Source organism: Hyperolius riggenbachi, chromosome 4 (genome assembly GCF_040937935.1).
Source record: "Hyperolius riggenbachi isolate aHypRig1 chromosome 4, aHypRig1.pri, whole genome shotgun sequence".
Lineage (NCBI taxonomy): Eukaryota > Metazoa > Chordata > Amphibia > Anura > Hyperoliidae > Hyperolius > Hyperolius riggenbachi.
The window spans coordinates 155,342,412-155,362,550 of record NC_090649.1 but is presented as its reverse complement, the minus strand read 5'-3'; the positions used below and the strand labels follow the sequence as shown (position 1 = coordinate 155,362,550).

Below are 20,139 nucleotides of genomic sequence, written 5' to 3'. Positions count from 1 at the left end.
TACAAACAGTGCTAGTGCTGCTGAAAATAATACAGTTGAATCATAGTGAAATGACACAAAAAAGGTGAATACACAGTGTATATAAAAGGAGATGCAAAGGATAGGAGAAATGCGGCAAGGCTTACCAGATAAGGTGTCTGAATGGGACCGGGGACGGCTGCGAGGACGCAGCCGTCCCCGGTCCCATTCAGACACCTTATCTGGTAAGCCTTGCCGCATTTCTCCCATCCTTTGCATCTCCTTTTATATACACTGTGTATTCACCTTTTTTGTGTCATTTCACTATGATTCAACTGTATTATTTTCAGCAGCACTAGCACTGTTTGTATCAAACATCATTGTTATCCTCTATGAGGTCATATTGTTATAATTATTTTTCACCAGTAGTTTACCATTGCACATTGCATGGATGCTCAGTTTAGGAGAGTCTATTTATTCTGATTTGCACGTTAATTGCATTGTTTTTTGCTCCTGTGGAATTGGAATAGCACTATACCAGTGCTTTCTCAGACATCACTTATTGGGTGCTGTCTTCAGTCATCCACGAGTGAGCATATACAGTGCTTTTATTATATTGGCGGGCTTATGGCAATAATTATTACTTATTTGGGGCCATTGGGCTGGGGCATGGTTCTGCCTTGTTTTTAAATTGTTTTTATTCTTTTTGCATTGGTCAATAAAGTGGATTTTTTGCCTATACTTCTTGGTCTCAGCACCAGTCATTTGTTAAGTACCTTCATTATACAGGGGGGTGCCCCTTTTTCTTCCATGCATTTTAGTTGTTTATCAGGTCGATGACCTTGCCCCCCCCCCCCCCCCCCGCTCCCTAATACACACTTGTGTTTATATTACCAAATATCTTTTGTAGCAATATGTCTGCTCTATCTTTGTTGGTCTAATTATATCAGGTAAGATGGATGACAGTGGGTGCAGGGTGCAAATATGGCAAGCCTAACGGCCGTTTCGCTCGTCGATGCTTCTTCCAAAGGCTTGACCTCTGTTTCTTGCATTTGGCAAGCATTTTATACCACTTTCTTGTCCACTTCCTACATTACAAATTGATTCTCTTGATTACATCCTGATCACATTCTTTGCCATGAGTTCTCCTGACCTAAACATCACGACATAGTAAATACAGCCCTTATGTATAAAAAACAGTATAGCGATTGTCTAGATTTTCTTTAGATGAGAGATGGACTAAATTACAATGGAGAATGTGTAACCTTTGATGCCACACATCTCAGTCTTCAGCTTCATTTTAGAGTGCTGATAAAGGAGGATCTATAATAAGGCAGGAAAACATTTATTTAGTTCAATGAGTACAATTCGCACATCTAAATTATGCATGGTGCTGGGAACCAGATATGTAATGATAGGCTCAATCTAAACCATGATTTTGTTTAAACGATGGGGTGAACTATATTTATACAGCGAGAAAAAGGAAAGGATATAAAAGCCAGACAAGTTTGTTGAACTCTGATAAAAGATTCATCATGAGGTGACGGTGTGAGCTTACAGCCTGCTCACAATGTTGACACTTTGTCAGTAAGATTCAGCCTGGCCATTGTTAGCAATGAAACATCTCCCTGCAATGGGGATTATAAAAGAAGGACTCATTTATTTTGTCTCCATGTTCCTCCAGCATCTGATGGACAAAAGACCTGTAAACAGAGAGTCCAACCTCAAACCAATGGAATTAGAGGAAATCACAAGCAAAATTTCAGCTCTTGACAAATGGAGGGCAATATTCAGCTCCCAAGGGTAAGATGCACTGATCCATGGACCACTGGCAATGCATATGGTGCAATTATTTGAAGTAAACATTTGTAGTAGTCCGTTAGATGGCAGAGCTGACTGTAAAACTGTTTATTTTTATTGCCTATAGGTTGGAAATCAGCAGACCATTCATAAAGGTAATTTGTTATATTTAACTTATAATAGCTAGGAAAGTAAAAAAGACAGATTTGTATACTCTGAATATACTGTACTATTATTAATTTATAAAGTGCCAACATATTCCATGGAGCTGTAGAAAATAAGAAACGAACATGAGGCACATAATTATACAGACAATAAAATACACCAATATATAAAATACAGAATTGGTGACAAAATACAGAATTGATCCAAAATACAGAATTGGTAATTACAGTGACAAAAGTAACATGATAAATAAAATGTATACTGAAAACCAAGACACAAAAGGGGGATAGAGCCCTGCCCTTGCCAGTTTACAATCTAAAGATTTATAAAAGTATTTATAAAAGCATTAATAAAAGTAAATGATCAATTATGCAGCAGAATTGAAGACGAAAAGAAGGGGCACCGCTTCTTAAAATTCCTTTATTCCGGTGGGGGAAATAGCAGGTACACAGCAGTGGGGGTGGAAAGAGCCTGACAGCTGTTTCGCTGGTTTAAACCAGCTTCTTCAGAGGCAGAGTGTACACTCTGCCTCTGAAGAAGCTGGTTTAAACCAGCGAAACAGCTGTCAGGCTCTTTCCACCCCCACTGCTGTGTACCTGCTATTTCCCCCACTGGAATAAAGGAATTTTAAGAAGCGGTGCCCCTTCTTTTCATCTTCAATTCTGCTGGATATAACCTATTTGTGGATGTGCACGCTCCTTGGTCCTGGGTCCGGTGTGTCTGTCCTGCTGCATTTTGGTGCCAGGTACTGTGTTTTCTCCTCTTCAAAATTACTAAATGATCAATTATGTCATCCAGTCGAGTAAAAGTTAACCACAAGCCTTGCTTGTAGCATACTCCAGGCAGGAGAAGTCATACAAGCTCTATTGTATCGTAGGTGTTTTAAAACATAGTAATCTACTAGTTATTGATATTAAGTCATGTCACTGAGGAACAAAATCATTCCTATTTTACTTTTAGTAGCTTTTATTGAGAAAATGTAGCTAGTTGAAAAGCCAATTTCTGTTTGCAGAGGGCTAGTTTTAAGGTTCTATTAGAATAGTTACAAATACAACATAGATGTATTAAACTCTGGATATGTTAGTAACAAGTATAGTATTAGGTCATATTTATGCTAAATATATGCCAAGGAAAGAAACAAGTTTTCATTGGTAAGAATACAAGTTTTCAAAGGTAAAGGCTGAATGTCTCGATTGTGGGAAAATGTTCTTGTATAAACATTTTATTTTTTGGGTGTACCTTAATGTTGGCAATATACAGTATATGCATGAGGTATTTCACTACACGTATTCAAGCTGCAATTTAAATAATCTAAATTGGCTTTTCCACAGTATTTTTAACAGCTAGAGCACCTTGACTTTGTAAGTCATTACAAGATCAGTTTCCTCTCATTTTCATCAAGTTTGCACCAGCATCATCAGTTTGATATGCCATGGTACAGCTGGGATGTCAGAAGGATGTCCAAAGCTATTCAATATTCTTTAATTATTTATCCTCCAGGAGTAGCATCAGTGCTTACTTATAAAATGACCTTGAATAAGGCTGAACAGACAAGCCCATTACATTTGAGTGAAAGTAAAATTACCACAGGGAAGGCCACACTTCAGTTAAAAATGTTCCTAGGCAACATTTATGAGTGTCTTTTACTACGGTAAAAAAAAATCCTTATCAAATCATCACCATAGCGTTTAACACACATTATTCTGATATACACACATCATTCTTATATATATATATATATATATGTTTGACTCACCAGGGGCGACTCACCAGGGGCTTCTTTCAGTCCCTAGAAGTCTCTGTGTCCCTCAGCACACCTGCGCAGTCACCCATTCGTCAGTTGTCCCCTCTGTAATGGCTGGTGACCCTATCGGGTCGGCACCCGCACATGTGCAGAAGCCAACCTGGCGGGGCCGCCGGCAATTATGGAGGGTACAGCTGATGAGTGGGTGACTGAGCAGGTGCGCCGAAGGACACAGAGACTTTTAGGGGCTACTTCGCCTCATGCATCCTTTAAAGTATTTCCTAGTGTCCTGTAAGTATTAAAACTTAAGTTTTAACTCAAATTCGTTTACTTAAAAGGCAACTTTTTAAACAATGCACATTGCCTGGCTGTCCTTCTGATACTCTGCTTCTAATACTGGTCATAGCCGCTGAACAAGCAGGCAGTTCAGATGTTTGTTTTAAGTTTGACTGCATTTGCCACATGCTTGTTTCAGGTGTGTGATTCAGACACCACTGATGCATAAAAGATCAGCAGGATGCAAGGCAACTGGTATTGTTTCGAGGAAAATAAATATGGCAGCCACCATATCCACCATATTACTCTCAAATCAGTTGTTCTTTAAGCACACAAGGTCAGTCCTCTCTTCCTCATTGTTTTGGATCCCCTGAAAAATGTGTTCTGCTTTCTTTCATTTATAAAATACATTTGCAAATTAAAAAAGAAATATGATTGGTTGCTATAGGCAACAAGAACAAATTCTCCCCACACGAGTTCCTAGGCTGCAGTTTAATATTTTCCTAAAAAAGAATTAAGGTGGCCACACACCATACATTTTTTTAATATATTTCATTTCAATCTGCGAATTACAATAATTTTTTTATGGTCGATTGTAACATTTGAAAAATCTGACCAATGTATCACACATCTGTGTTTAATTTTCACCCAATTATGAAATAAAATGACTAAAAACTCTTGAGAAAATTGCTTGGGTCTATACATCAAGAAATCTACCCTACCCCATTCAATTTTCAGAAAAACTGATCAGAAAAATCCACCACTCCCGATGGACATATCAAATGCGGGAAATTCAACCAGATTTCTCACTAGAATAGAAAAAAACCTTTACATTTTTCTGCACAACTGATGTTTTCTATCTAATTGGTGTAAAATTGGATCTTTTTAGTGTATGGTGTGTGGCCACCTTGGAGTCATATGAACTCCTAACAATCCTGTCTGTGCATTCGTGTGCTGAATATTGGCTGTCGGGAGTATTTGGGTGTTCAAGTTCACTATACCGGATTCAAACACCAACACTACTTTTTTTGCTTGCTGGTGGTTTAAAGGCATATAACTGGCAAGTTGTGAAAATATCACCTAGGAGAAAAGTCAAGAGAAAAAGTTAAATGCATATGTCCCTACAACTCACTTATTGGGTCCCCAATTTTCTATGACTAGAGATGGTTGACTAATAGGAGTACGTTAGTGAGGTAGGAAGAGGCAAGCACAATTTACAGCTGAACAAAATAGCAGAATGTATTATGTTTTCTAAGGTTTGCTTTGTTACACTGGATTTGGGCACCAGTTCACCTTAAACTCACATATACCGAGGACATAGCAAATGCCTCCTTTCCACAAATCTGTACTTTACCACTGTGCCTAGCCACCAGCATGTACTGCTGATACCCCCAAGGAGTACAGCAGACTCTGAAACACGTACTGAAATTGATTTGTTTACATCCGGTTAACCAGGGACCAAGTATACTGTATGTTATGCAGACTGTTACATTTTTATGAAAGATTCTGTTAGAATAACCTGATTGCTGGGTCATGTGCAACAGTGGTTTTATTTTAACTATTGAAAATTTCAATATCTAGATCTGCCTCCCTAGGTAACATAATCTTAAATAAGTAGACTGCTTAAAATGGTATAAAACCCAGCATTTACTCTTTTCTCTAAAAGATTATTTACAGTATAAAATCTACCACAAAAAAAATTGTAGCAGAACAGCATTTGAACTGTTAAGCACAGCATTTCAGTGAAAAGCTCTTTTCTTCAGTGGGCAGCATCTGGCCACATCCAAAGAGGTGATAAAATTATCTTTTGTTCCCTTTGTCAGATACATTTAGTTAACACTAGAAAACTCCTGAAACTGAGCTGTACTGAGCAGAAAAGAGAAAAGAGCTGAGATGTGGTCACTAGATAGATTTTAGTATACAAATACAGCAGCTATGAAATAAAATGCAATGGCAGTTTTCAGAGCAGAAAAACTGTACTTTGGGAATTTGTAGACAGACAACAATATTTGTGCACAAAAGCAAATATAATAACTTTATGGGTAATAAAAAGTAGGAAAACACATTTTTATTGAATGTTATGTCAGAGTTTTATCCTATTTTATGGATTCCTATGTCAACATTACATGCCCCTGTTTAGTGAAAACTGCATATGCAATGTGTTCACAGTGAAGGTAGCGCATACACAACCCTATCACATGGGCTATAAAAGTTCGCTAGTCCTTCACGCAGTTCAAATCTGCCAAAGTGATGCTTGTGCAATCTTCACTGGTTCTTGCCAAATCTTTCTACTACCTCCACCAACACCCTGTGAGCTCACACTCACCGGATTGAGAGACCTCCACTCAGATCTATTCACACATTGGGACACTTCGGGCTGTCCCCCACCACACCAAGCAACTTGTCACCACCACTGCTCCATTCCCTGATTGCTGCAGGTAGATCACCATGTATATAGGACCTCGGGAACAAAGCCTCGCATAGTGTAAAACTGTATAAGGCGGGGTTTGCTTCGCGGATGTGAGAGAGAGATATGAGAGACACGAGGGCGGATAAGCGGCGATCCTATTAGCGGTGGGAGTGGTAGCGCACACCATCCTGGGCGAAGTGTAGGAGCATCTAGTGCCAGTCCGGGCCCAACTGAACGGGGGAGAGCCAGTACCCAAACTCTGTGCGTTGAATACAAGAAGGAAATCTGTAAGTGCAACATGATTTTATAACAATACATTTTATACGGTTTTACACTATGTGAGGCTTTGTTCCCGAGGTCCTATATACATGGTGATCTACCTGCAGCAATCAGGGAAAGGAGAAGTGGTGGTAACAAGTTGCTTGGTGTGGTGGGGGACGGCCCGAAGTGTCCCAATGTGTGAATAGATCTGAGTGGAGGTCTCTCAATCCGGTGAGTGTGAGCTTACAGGGTGTTGGTGGAGGTAGTAGGAAGATTTGGCAAGAACCAGTGTAGATTGCACAAGCATCACTTTGGCAGATTTGAACTGTGTGAGGGACTAGCGAACGTTTATAGCCTATGTGATAGGGTTGTGTATGCGCTACCTTCAGTGTGAACTGATTGTATATAAAGAATTGAAGGAGCAGCTCCAACCTATCGAGTGCAGATAGCACTTTTTGAACGGTGAAGCGCTTTTCTCCTTAAGTGGCTTACAGGTGCATATGCAATTTGATACATACAAACAACTGGTTTAAAAACTATTTGTAACCCTTAACAATCCACAAGTCAATAAATTGGCTCTAAAAATGCAGCACAGACCTCTTACTATGACCGTGTAAATGCCTTACAGTCTTTTAAACATCGCTTAATAGAATGACTCAGTTCCATCAATTAGAAAATTCCTAGGCAAGCATAAAATAAATAGTCACTCATCAGAGGCAAATGAGGACAGGCTTCCCACTGCGGAGCTGCTGCTATCTGAGAATCTTTAGAGAGCTATTTCACACTGCAACACTGTGCAGGGAAGCATAACTTATAATAACAAATGTCTGTTTCATGCAGGAATTAAAACGGGAAAGATAAACGATGCTTCAGACTCGCACAGCAAGGTTTGGGAAAGTCATTACAAGACTTTCAATGTATTTGTAACTGTAGCATGCAATCAGTCAGCTCGGAATATTTCAAGCTGATAAGCAATATTCACACTTTATTATAGTTATTTGAAAGTCCACTGTTTAATCAAGATTTTATTCTTACTATTCTGTAGATAGAAGAAAGACTGGAGGGTATGTGTATATAGGCTTTAAATTTCTTCTTCTCTGAATTTCTTAAAGCAGCAGGGACAGCCATACTATACCAGGGAGTAAAAACACATTTATAAGTAGATAAATACCTGTTCTACTTATATAACATATGTATTGTATTGTCCACAATTTGATTTCAGTGAATGTTATATAGTAAATAAAGAGACAATTCTTTCAGGCATTTTCCATCTTTACTACCTCTGACTGAAGCCAATCCTGATGTTATTTCCTCCCTTACTCTTTTTTCTCCTAGAAACTGCACAGTAATAGCTAGCTTGCTTTGTAAACACACTTGCACACAGCATAACTCAGGTTTCAACAGCTTATGCAGGGGGTGAGGTGCATTTCCCTTCCCTGCCTTGTTTCACACTGAACTGCATTCAGCCAATCAGTGAGGAGCCGGGGATGTGGGAGGGGAGATAAACTTCCTCCTACCCGGCAATGTATCAAATAGAACCAGGCTGACTGAGATAAGATCTATTACAGCATAAACATTTATATTTTTATTGGAATGCTTGCCATGCAGGATCAGAGTGTAGACTGCATAATAACCATGGATCAACAATCCCACTTTAATATCCCAGAATGACCTATAGGTGGATTCTGACATTGCCTCCACTACATTCAAATAGTAATACTGAAGTTCCTAAATGTGGATGTATTCTACGGGAACTCTGGAAGGATATCTGATGTGGGAGGTGGAGGTTTGGAGGATGAGATTAGATTTACTCACCTGGGGCTTCTTCCAGCCCCTAGCTCTCCATTAGGTCCCTTGTTGTAGTTCTGATGCCCTCCAGGGTGCTGCTGTCCCCTCTGAAAGATCCCCGACCACAGCTGTGGTGGAGGCTATAGTGCATGTGCAGGCCTGTCCGCACGTTTATCTCAATCATGCTCCTGTAACCAGCAGCATTCTGCGCATGCGCTGATTCATCTTTGTGAACTGCACAAGCGTTGAATGCTCCTGGCCCTTGGAGCACAACGAAGAAAGGTGGGCAGATGGGCCCACACATGGGCAGCAGCCATGACTACAGCTGTGGTTGGGGATATTTCAGAAGAAGCCCCAGGTAAGTAAATCTAACCCCCCACCACCACCACCTACACACGCACGCACGCACGCACACACAGTATTTATAGCAAGGAAACGGATATGGGATATGCAGCTGAATTTATTTACTTTTACCTGAAACCACAATGCAGTTTATTAGGTCAAATTTCAGCTAATAGTTTCCATATCAACTGGGTTCACACACACTAATGTTATCTTTTGTAATAATGTACTTGCCACTAAAGCAATAAGAGAATGTAGTTCTTTATGTGCTTCATACATTAATCTGATTTTGATATGCTCATACTGTCATGTGAGTTTTCACAAATGTTCTCACTTGCTAATAGGTCTTGAGGCATCTGTTTATTATCATTGTAAGTCATTTGTCCTGTAATTGAGACAAGAGGGGCGGTATCTTGGCAGAGAGAGGTATAGAGGCTGCACATTCGCTATCAGTCATCACAAGTGCCTTCGTCTGTGACTTCTTCTGTTACACTGTTGTTATGAATATTTGCCCAAATGCTCCTCTGAATGCAGACATCTCAAGGTTTAGCTATATTGAATTACTTCAGGAAGACGTGAGGAAGAAACCAGTTGTAAGTGCAATCAGTCTTTTGTGCTGTGTTGTGTTTCATGCTTTAACCCAGATACAGGAATCTTCCATGGCATGTCTGTAAGGAAAGGGTATGTGCTGCTAGCTGGTCTAGATCTGCAGGTCATACCATACTCAAACTGCACCCATCACTACAAGCTCGAGCAATATATTGTTAAAGACTTACTGATCATGTATGTACACACATGCACTGACAGATAACCTTATGTTATACAGAACATAAGTTCTAGTTTTCTCTCTCTCTCTCTCCCTCTGGGATTTGGGAGGAAAATGGAGTGCCCAGAGGAAACCCACACAGACACAGGAAGAACATAAGAACTCCTTGCAGATATTACCCTGGCTGGGATTCGAACTGGGGACCCAGTGCCACCATACTGCCCATATATATATATATTTATATTATTTTGTTAGATCATTTTATTATAGGACTGTTCTATAAAACCCAGATAAATTAACTTAGCAAAGTAGAACTTTAAAATCTGAGTTCTGGAAAAGATACATTTTTAGTTTTGGATAATGTAGAAAGTTTTAAATACACATTTTAATTTTCATTGCTGTTGGTGTGCTGATGTGGCGACTTTGCTCACTTTCTATCATGACAGAAAGAAGTGCCAATTTTTCTAAATGGGAGACAGCAACAGTAAACTTGTAAAAGGATAAAAAGACTTAAAAATTCTGCCAAGATTCAAGACTTTTTTTTATGTTATACTTTCATAGCAAAGAACCGTAAAACTTACAAGTGGCCTACATGGTTGTCTCCTTGCTTGTGACAAAAAAAAACAAAAACAACAATTTAACAAAAAAATGGCGGGAATTAAAATGTAAACACCAGCTTTTTTTTTTTTTTTAATCACATTCCAACTTCCAGCTAGTTTAGCCATCTACAAGCTTATTCTTTTACCTGTGTTGGTCACTTTGCTGGGTTTTTTTTTGGTTAGTGTCCCTTATTGTTGGCCCATTATGGATTTATATTGTCAAAACTCACCTTTTCACTCTGGCCTACTAGCCCTCACAAGTGCTCTAAAACCCACAGCTGAACTCTGGTCCCCTACCATTTGTGTCCTTACCTCTCCCTCTAGATTGTAAGCCTTTGGGCAGGGTCCTCCTCCTTTTGTGTCCTACCTGATCATGCACTTCCATTACTGTAAATCCATGCTATGCATCTGAGTGAACCTAACTTGCCTAATCTCCATGCTCCCATCCAGTGACTGACTAAGCATTAATAAACAACAAGTGTCAGCGCCAAGGCAGAAGGCGACCGCAGCCGAGAAGGACAATGTCCAAAAGTCCACACAAGCAATGAATATATAAAGTCAGCGCAGGTCTATAGTAATACAGCTTTCGTCATTTTCTGGTATACAGAATCTTCGAACAAAAGGGTAAAGAAGCAAGGCTTACCAGATTCCAACAACCCACATTATAAGGTTGTAAACGAGATTGATAGATGGTCTGCAGACCATTTTATGCGCGCTACTTTTTCGGGGTTCCCAGTGCACGGGCCCCGTATGGGAGTTTCTTTTATCCTTGTTTTTAAATTTTTACTTGTTATGTAATAAAGACGGTTTACACTTAGATGTGCCGTACATCTCTTTCATGTCACTATCCTACTGGACTCTCCTTTGGCGAGTCTCTGCGACCTCAGGACATCTACTATATTCCAGAGGAAGTTGTGGTGTGCAACATCGCTGGTGAAACAACACCATTTGAAAGCTCTGCAGACCATCTATCAATCTCGTTTACAACCTTATAATGTGGGTTGTTGGAATCTAGTAAGCCTTGCTTCTTTACCCTTTTGTTCGAAGATTCTGTATACCAGAAAATGACGAAAGCTGTATTACTATAGACCTGCGCTAACTTTATATACTGACTAAGCATTACCTTGTACTCATACTGTGCTGCATGATCTGGTCTTTCTTCTATTCATGTATTGTCATTTTGCTGTATGTCACCCCTAAATATTGTCTGTAACCTAAACTAATGTCCAGCGCTGCGTAATATGTTGGCGCTTTATAAGTACAATAAATAAATAAATTGTGCAGTAACCCACAATTCCAAGCGCAGTAGTCATGTGCTCCTATACTCAGTGAGTTTGTCAATGATTATCAATGCGTTCATCTCCCAAACCGTTTAACTGGTTAAAAGAATTTTGTGTTTGCAGCACTTAAAGAGATTCTGTAACATTAAAAAGATCCCCTGGGGGTACTCACCTCGGGTGGGGGAAGCCTCCGGATCCTAATGAGGCTTCCCACGCCGTCCTCTGTCCCACGGGGGTCTCGCCGCAGCCCTCCGAACAGCCGGCGACTGTGCCGACTGTCAGTTCAATATTTACCTTTGCTGGCTCCAGCGGGGGCGCTGTGGCGGCTTTCCGTTCCGAACTACACGGAAATACCCGATCTCATTCGGGTCCGCTCTACTGCGCAGGCGCAGGACACTTGTGCCTGCACAGTAGAGCGGACCCGACGGCGATCGGGTATTTCCGTGTAGTTCGGAGCCGACAGCCGTCAGAGCGCCTGCGCAGGAGCCAGGAAGGTAAATATTGACGTCACCGCTGCCCGGACTCCACGGAGGGCTGCAGCGAGACCCCTGACGAATGGACCACGGCGTGTCAAGCCTCATTAGCATCCGGAGGCTTCCCCCACCCGAGGTGAGAACCCCCCAGGGGATCTTTTCATGTTACAGATCCTCTTTAACATGTGCATGGTAGATGTCTTTGTGTATTTGGAAATCAGCTTGTCCATGCTGTGCACGGTTAGGATTTTCTCATAATTACTGTTGCTGAGATTTAATGTGAATCTTCTGATCCTGGTCCTGATAAAGTTCCCCACTGTATAGGAAGAAAAAAATCAGTCCTTCCTGGAAGACACTGAAATCAGAGCAGTTGGAGGCACAGAAAGCCATTTTTTTCCTGATCTATCCACAATAAAATAATTTTTAATCTGAAAATATGTTTCTTAAAGCAGAATTCTAGCCAAAACTTTACTATAGCTGTGGATTGTGTATAGAACTATTAGTAAAGGTGCCCATACATGGTACAATTTTTTTCATTTTTTTCGATTATATCATTTAGTTCGATTATTCCGTTACATCAAATATAAAGATTTTTCATACATGTCCGATCAGATTTTTATTGAAAATAATCGTTTTTTTTTTTTTTATTGAAAACAATCTTTACCGTGTATGGGCACCATAACTTTGCTACATATTTACTGCTGACTGTGAGCCTTATGCAATACATTTTTCTCCTAACTTTTGTCCTGGGTGATATTTTCACATCTTATCAATAAAATGCATTTTAAGCCACCAGCAAGTAAGAAAATACTCAGAATATTCCTGACTGTACTTTTCACCTACTTTTTTGCAGAGTGCTAAAAAGTTACAGAAGATAAAACAAATTATCTCTTAGGACAAAACTAAGAAAAAAAAAGTAAATTGAATAAGGGCAGGACATGCAAGTTTCAATTGATAGGGGAATACATTTAAATGTAGCTTATTAAATCATGTGGCTGTTTTAATCACAGGGCTGTGAAGTCGGAGTCAGGCCAATTTTGGGTGCCTGGAGTCGGGAAAAAATGCACCGACTGCGACTCCGACTCCTAATGAATTTAAACTGTAATTAAAATAGAAAATATGATAAAATGTTCTATTACTCAGATAATAGTCCTCATAAATAATTTATATATACAGTAATAGCTGTGCTCAGTCCACAAAAATGAAATAAACCAATCAAAATTAGTTACTTGTGCTGCTTCAATAAAGCAGTCCCCGTATTTTTAAAGTCAGATATACATATCTGATTCTGACTGTACAGTATATATGATGTGGACACAAAAATCTTTTATACAGTATATATACTAAATAACATCTATGCTGTAAGAATAAATGTGTAGCTGTGTCACTAATAGAGATGGTCAATGAGATGGAAATAATTCTGCGTTGATGCTGATTTATGCAAATGTAGGCACTCTCTTTGCTCATGAAAACAAAAATTTGATATGTTGTTAAAATTTGGTTTGGCGACTACGAATTAAAGGGTACCCGAGACAGATGAAAAGAAAAGTTGTATACATACCTGGGGCTTCCTCCAGTCCCCTTCAAGCTAATGAATCCCTTGCTGTAATTTCATCTGTCTCAGGTTTACTTTGTTACACAGTAGTACTATACTCTACATATGCACTCTCCAAAGAGCTGCAGGGAATCCACTGAGAATGTTGTGCTTATTGAACACAGAGGTGTTGTATATCACCCATAAACCTAGTTCAGATTGTGCATGAAGAATGTGTAATAGAGGAAGAATCGCCTCATTCTCCTGCAGAGTACCTGCACACCACTCTTACATGTACCCACAGTTACATTGCCTGGGCCTAATAGATGTTCTTTGTTCCAGTCTGTACCTTTTATAAGTACTCTTACCAAGGACTAGTTTTAGTTTAAAGGGAATAAATATGGCAGCCTCCATATCCCTCTCACTTCAGTTGTCTTTTAAAATTCCTAAGCGTTGGCAATTAAGAGACGAATTTCATGTTACATACTTTCAATCAACAAGATTGTAATATGCAAATTAGAGGAGTCGGAGTCGGTGGAATCCTAAACTGTGGAGTCGGAGGATTTTTGTACCGTCTCCACAGCCCTGGTTAACCTCCCTGGCGGTAAGCCCGAACTGAGTTCGGGCTATGCCGCCGGGAGGCACCGCTCAGGCCCCGCTGGGCCGATTTGCATAATTTTTTTTTTTGTTACACGCAGCTAGCACTTTGCTAGCTGCGTGTAACCTCCGATCGCCGCCGATCCGCCGCTATACGCGTCGCCGCAGCCCCCCCCCCCCCGCAGACCCCGTGCGCTGCCTGGCCAATCAGTGCCAGGCAGCGCTGTGGGGTGGATCGGATTCCCCTTTGACGTCACGACGTCGGTGACGTCATCCCGCCCCGTCGCCATGGCGACGGGGGAAGCCCTCCAAGAGATCCCTTCGGCGATCGGAGGGGCTGGGGGGATGCCGTTCGGCAGCGGCTATCATGTAGCAAGACATTGTCTCGCTACATGAAAAAGAATAAAAAAATTAAAAAAAACGTATTTGCTGCCCCCTGGCGGATTTTAATAAACCGCCAGGGAGGTTAATCACCTAGCTGTTTTCAAACAAGTCAGCATTTGCGGACCTTAACAGATTTAAACCAAACCTAAGGTGCCAGAAAACAAAACAGTTAGATACTTACCTATGAAGAGGGAAGACTCTGGCTCCTTCAGAGGCTTCTCACATCCACCTTGACCCCACCACCACGGGCCGGAACCCTATTTTAGTTTGTGGCCGCACTCTCCTTTGTGTACGAGCGGCTTCGATTCACTGTGCATGCATGACTATGAGAACATATATGACAAGCTGTTGTCAGATATGTTTAGAGGGTCCGTGTGTGGCAATGGTGGGGCAGGACAAGGGAAGCCCCTGGACTATTCAGAGCCTTGCCTCTTCCTACGTAAGTATCTAACTTTTTTCCTGACGCCTCAGGTTCGCTTTACATTATTTCCGTTCCTGAATCAGTAAAAATAAGCATGTTATAAGATTTTTTTGCTCATCACTAGAACCAGATATCACAATGAGAATGAATACCTCCAAAGGTATCACAGGCAGCAAGAAAAACCTGATAATCTCTTCCCAATGTGCCACTAGAGACATTCATTCAATTCGGGTTAAGTCACCAACGCTAAATGAAGGTAATTTGTCTAATGGGAGAGCATGGAGCAATACAAACCCCACAGAAGTTCTAAAAAAACAAAACAAAAACACTTTTATTTGTTGATCCTGGATATTCTGAAAGCTGTTAAATAATTAGGAATCACAACAAAATTTAACACCTTCTGTTTTAAGAAGGCAAATGTAACAATCTGTCAGCAAGAGCACAGATATCTGATTGCGTGATGATCTGCAGTATCACCACCAATGCAGAAATATTTGAGCAAAGTAATCAGTAGCTTCCTGATAGTAAATCAGCGGAAGGCTCACTAACAATGTTAGTGCTTGTAACGATCAGACAAGATCAGTGTCACACCCAGAGCCTTGATTATTGGGGATCCTCAGAATCACCAATAATACAAGGATAGACCCGATTATATAGCAATCTGCGGAATTAATGCAGTATAGATTCACAAAGTAGTGGAAATGTCCACCACACGGCGATTCCTCAGAGGTGTGGTTACCTCTGAATGGGAACCCCGTGTGTGAGATCCTCCAATGGGGCAGAGGTGGAGTCTCGGCCTCTGGCAGTAACGGTCTGCTAGGGCAGGCGTCTTGGAGAGGTAAGCCTCAGAGATAACCCTACAGTGGGAGACGTTCCACTGAAGGGAGAAAGGTCAGACAAATAGAGGTTCGGCAACAGTACAGAAACGTGAGACGAGAGAATAGTCAGAAACCAAGCCAATAGTCGATAACGGTACGGGCTGGCAAAGTACAGAAACAGAAGGCTGATTCAGAGTCTGTAAACAGGCAGGGTCGGCAACTTGAATCAGATAGGCAGAAGCACAATAACGATTAGAGCAAAGGATAGTCAGGGATAGCCAGAGTCATACACAGGTAAATAATCATATACAATCCTAATCTGAGGTGTGAAGTCCTTGGTTTCGACACCTGGGATCTAGTCTAAGGTCTGAGCGCTAACACAGCAGTATTCACGACAGCAGACGACTTGCTACTGACAAGCAAGTCCTATATGTAGCTAGAGAGCTGCCCAGCGCCGCCCCAGAGCCCCAGCCAATCCAAAGACCTGCTTGAGTCAGCTGACCGGCCTGGTCAACTGACTCCCCTTCTAGAGGCATAAAGTTCCTGTCTCCTCGCGCAAGGCGGAGACTATGAGCCGGCGAGGGAGCGGACGACCCCCCAGGCAGCCACTGTGCGGCGGAGTCCGCCGAGCTTACGGACTCCGCCGCCTGCACTACCCCGCCCGCCGGCAAGGATGCGGAGGCTACCGCTTGTGATGCGGAACCCGCCGCCACGTGCGTTCTGGCGGCGGTTCCGCTGCCCGTTACAGCAAAATTCTGTTTTACGCAGCATTTTTAGAATGGGGGCTTTTAGTTCTTTTCAGCCCCTTACACACTTCTAGGAGTTCCGGTTCACCATGAGCTTGCTAAGCAATTTGTGACTCTTAAAGGGGAACTTCTGCCTAAACAAACATACTGTCATCAAGTTGCATTAGTTATGTTAATTAGATTAGATAGGTAATATAATCTCTTACCCACTCTGTTTTAAAAGAACAGGCAAATGTTTGTGATTCATGGGGGCTGCCATCTTTTTGGTTGAAAGGAGGTGACAGGGAGCAGAAGACACAGTTTCAACTGTCCTGTGTCCTGATTACCCCTCCCAGCTGCACACACTAGGCTTCAAATGTCAAATTCACAATGTAAAAAAAAAAAAAAGTTGCACCAAAACAGCAGAACGAGAACAACAACATCAGAAATCCCATCATGCTTTGCACAGCATCAGGGGAAAAAAGCCCGGGCAGTTTTCTTCTGTGCAGCTAAAAATGAGGCTTGTATAAAAGAAACAAAGTTCTGATGCTGTGAAACTGTTAAAGAAACACCAGGCCTTTTCAGTGCTGCTGAGTCGATTTTTAGTCCGGAGGTTCACTTTAATTCAGGACATAACTGTGTCCTATGATTGCCTCTCTGCTTTCCCTTCTCCTGGAGTCTGGACTGCCAAGCACGTTCTCGCACATTCAGGAAGTCTGGAGGTACAGACCACACATTCTCCCATAGGCTCCTTTAACAACTTGTTAGATTCCCCCCAAAAAAAGAACATGTTGGAAGGGATGGAGCAGTCAAGTGACTGCAAAGTTGTGGCTTTAAGCAAGGTTTTTTGCTAACCTTCTCGGCTTTCTGAAAGTCCATATTATTCCATATATTTATGTATGATTTCTCCATTAGAAGATAATGGCACACAGTTTGTAATACTAAGTAACCGACCCATTGGGTTGGGGTTTTTGTACACAAATGTCTCAAACAGGCCATATGCTGGAGATTATTAGGGCTTTTAGAAAAATGATTTGGCTAAAGATATTGCAACATGGTCCAGGCTACTATATGCCTTAGACTAAATAATGCTAAACATGTACGTCATACATATGATAAATGACCGATACCTGCAATATCCGGATCATTCCCCATCTTGCCATAATGCCCCCTTTTGCCACCTTTGTGACAGATTTAATCATGTAAATCAGGATAATTAAATTATAAACTCTGTAAATAGCATTTACTATCTGGTGTGTTTTGTGACGCTTGCACGGACACTCTAAATTTCCCTTTTAAAGCTTTGTACACACGGGAGGACAAATTGCTCCAAAACTAAGGATGAATGACTCATTGTTTAGATGCCATTTAAAGGACTACTGTAGGGGAGTCGGGGCAAAGGGAGTTGAACTTACCTGGGGCGTCTAATGGTACCCCGCAGACATGCTGTGCCCGCGCAGCCACTCACTGATGCTTTGGGCCCCGCCTCCAGTTCACTTAAGGAATTTCCGACTTTAAAGTCGAAAAACCACTGTGCCTGCAGGGCTGTGTCCACAATCCCACTGCCATCACCAGGAGCGTACTGCGCAGGCACAGACCATATGGGACCTGCTTAATACACTCCTGGTGACGTCAGTGGGAGGGAAGGCGCGGCTGCGCAGGCACAGTGGTTTTCCGACTTTAAAGTCGGAAATTCCAGAAGTAAACCAGAGGCGTAGCCCAAAGCCTCAGTGAGTGGGTGTGCGGGCACAGCATGCCTGCGGGGGACCATTAGAAGCCCCGGGTAAGTTCGACTCATTTCCCCCCGAGCCCACTACATTAGTCCTTTAAGAATGTAGAGCACAAAGCATGGCTTAGAGGAATGATAAACAATTCACAATGGTGTTTGGACATTTTAAACAACCTACCTGACGGATGACTTCGCCAGATAATCCCTCATTGCAGCAGAGTGTGGAGAGCTACAAACAATTATTAGACGATGTGTCTACAAAGGCTATGACACTTGGCCTGGATCCTGCATCATTTAATGATCCCATTGGTTAACAATTGTTTGGCATTTTGTTTGTAGACTTCTGCCATTGTTTACATTAGATCACTTAAAATTTTCTGTAATTGATCGGGGAACGATCTTTCATCAGTTGTTTCACACAACATAGCTTTACATAGCAGAAATGTTTCTTTTCTTTCATGTGAGTTGTTGTACAGCGGTCTCAGTGCTAGTACAGAAAAAAAAAATGACATAGGTACCACAGCGTTCAAATGACAGCAAGCGATATTTATAGTGAAATTCTATTCAACTTTGTGCATGATATCTTTAAATAATCATTCCACAATATTCCTAATGAGAATACCAAAACCATTTGTCAGTCACTGGATTACTGTAGACCGTGTGTTAAAAATGTATAAGAAGGCTCCAGCTATGTGGAGCTAACTACTTAGGTAGGAGTTGGTATTTCTAGGCAGCCCATAGGTCAAAGCGTTAACCATTATTATGCCTGCAAAAAAAGTTAAATTTTCAGTTTTGGAAGTTCATACCTGGCTGCAAATTTAAATAGAAAAATAATTTAATGATGTGAAATTACAAAAATTAACTTTTCAGCACTTTGTAATTGAAAAAAGTACCAAAGAGTCGGTAATACAAAGGCAATATCAAACTTATGAGTACTTTCTTGCTTGTAAAGCAAACCTGTGCGGTTTAAAATTTCAGTGTTGTGATGTTCACCGGAATCATCTATATCTACTAGATTTAGAATATATTTCTTAAGGGAGAACTCTGCATATAGTCTTCTGCTGAAACACTTCTGTGACGTGGCAAGTTGCGTTGCGACGCTGATAGCAGTGGTAGTTAGAATTCACGAGGGGAACACGCCAGATGATTAAAAGCTCCCGGGTGCATTAAACCGCAACGCACCAATACTGTATATCTCAGGTTACAGTATACTACAAGTATTTATTACATAGTGAATTATCTGCACTCCAGTCTGGGATTAGTCACAGTTTGCATGTGACAGGCAGCAGCTCCCTTCCCCCTCAGCCCCACGAACTGCAATAAACAAAGCACACACACAGAGCCTGGAGGAAGCATGCAGGGGGTGTGCATAACTTGCACCTATTACAACAGAGACAGCCCATTCTTCTCTGGGTCGACAAAGCTTGACAAAGAAAAGCAGATTAGATATATTACAGAGACAGTGCAACTAGAAAAGACTGGAGTAATCCACACCACATTAGAACAGGTATAGGAACTTATAGGATAGAAGAAATAAGGCTGAAAATTTTGTTACAGAGTCTCTTTAAGGAGAAGGAAGCCTTCTGGATGGTCCAAGGCTTCCTGTGTTCACTTTTAAACCTACTGCCACTGGCCGGGGCCCCCTTCTAATTCGTGGCCATGCTCTCCTTTGTGTATGAGCGGCTTCGGGTTACTACGCAGATGCGGCAACATGTGCAGTATGGCCATGCTCATACACAGAAGGGATTGGTGCCCCAAGAACATATCAGACTAGCTCTTGTCAGGTATGTTCAGTGGAGGAGATGGAAATCCTCAGGACTATCCAGAGGTTTCCCTCTACTTAGGTAAGTATTTGGCTTTTTTTTTATGTGTGAAAATACCTCCAGGGAGAAAACTCAGGAAAAAAGTTAATTGAATAGGGCCTGCAGAATCTCATCTTAACCTGTTAATTCAAACTGGACATTTTTATGCATCCAGTTTGAGTCTCCCTAACAAAATCAGGTTGTGCGTTCTGTCAATTAAGACTGGTGTGCACACATGCTCCTCCCACTTGGCGGAACTTACACTTT

The 20,139-nt window shown here is 41.4% G+C and overlaps 2 protein-coding genes across 16 annotated transcripts in view; one reads left to right on the top strand and one right to left on the bottom strand.

Annotated features, from left to right (window-relative positions):
- Window positions 1-20,139, bottom strand: part of MED12L (mediator complex subunit 12L) — a 742,320-nt gene that overhangs the window by 656,900 nt on the left and 65,281 nt on the right. Inside the window, exon 3 of one of the 13 annotated variants that reach the window (XM_068280808.1) lies at window positions 18,249-18,557. The exons of the other annotated variants lie outside the window; for them this stretch is intronic. The gene's annotated coding sequence lies outside the window, so the exon portion shown is untranslated. The remainder of the gene's footprint in view (window positions 1-18,248; window positions 18,558-20,139) is intronic. 13 annotated transcript variants of the gene reach the window in all.
- The window catches only part of MINDY4B (MINDY family member 4B), an 86,795-nt gene that overhangs the window by 28,158 nt on the left and 38,498 nt on the right, over window positions 1-20,139 (top strand). For 2 of the 3 annotated variants that reach the window (XM_068280821.1, XM_068280822.1), the window contains exons 2-3: window positions 1,643-1,761; window positions 1,886-1,913. In XM_068280821.1, the coding sequence (XP_068136922.1) occupies window positions 1,643-1,761; window positions 1,886-1,913 (147 nt within the window). Of the gene's footprint in view, window positions 1-1,642; window positions 1,762-1,885; window positions 1,914-9,140; window positions 9,338-20,139 lie in introns of those variants that run through there. The other variant, XM_068280823.1, reaches the window with a different exon arrangement.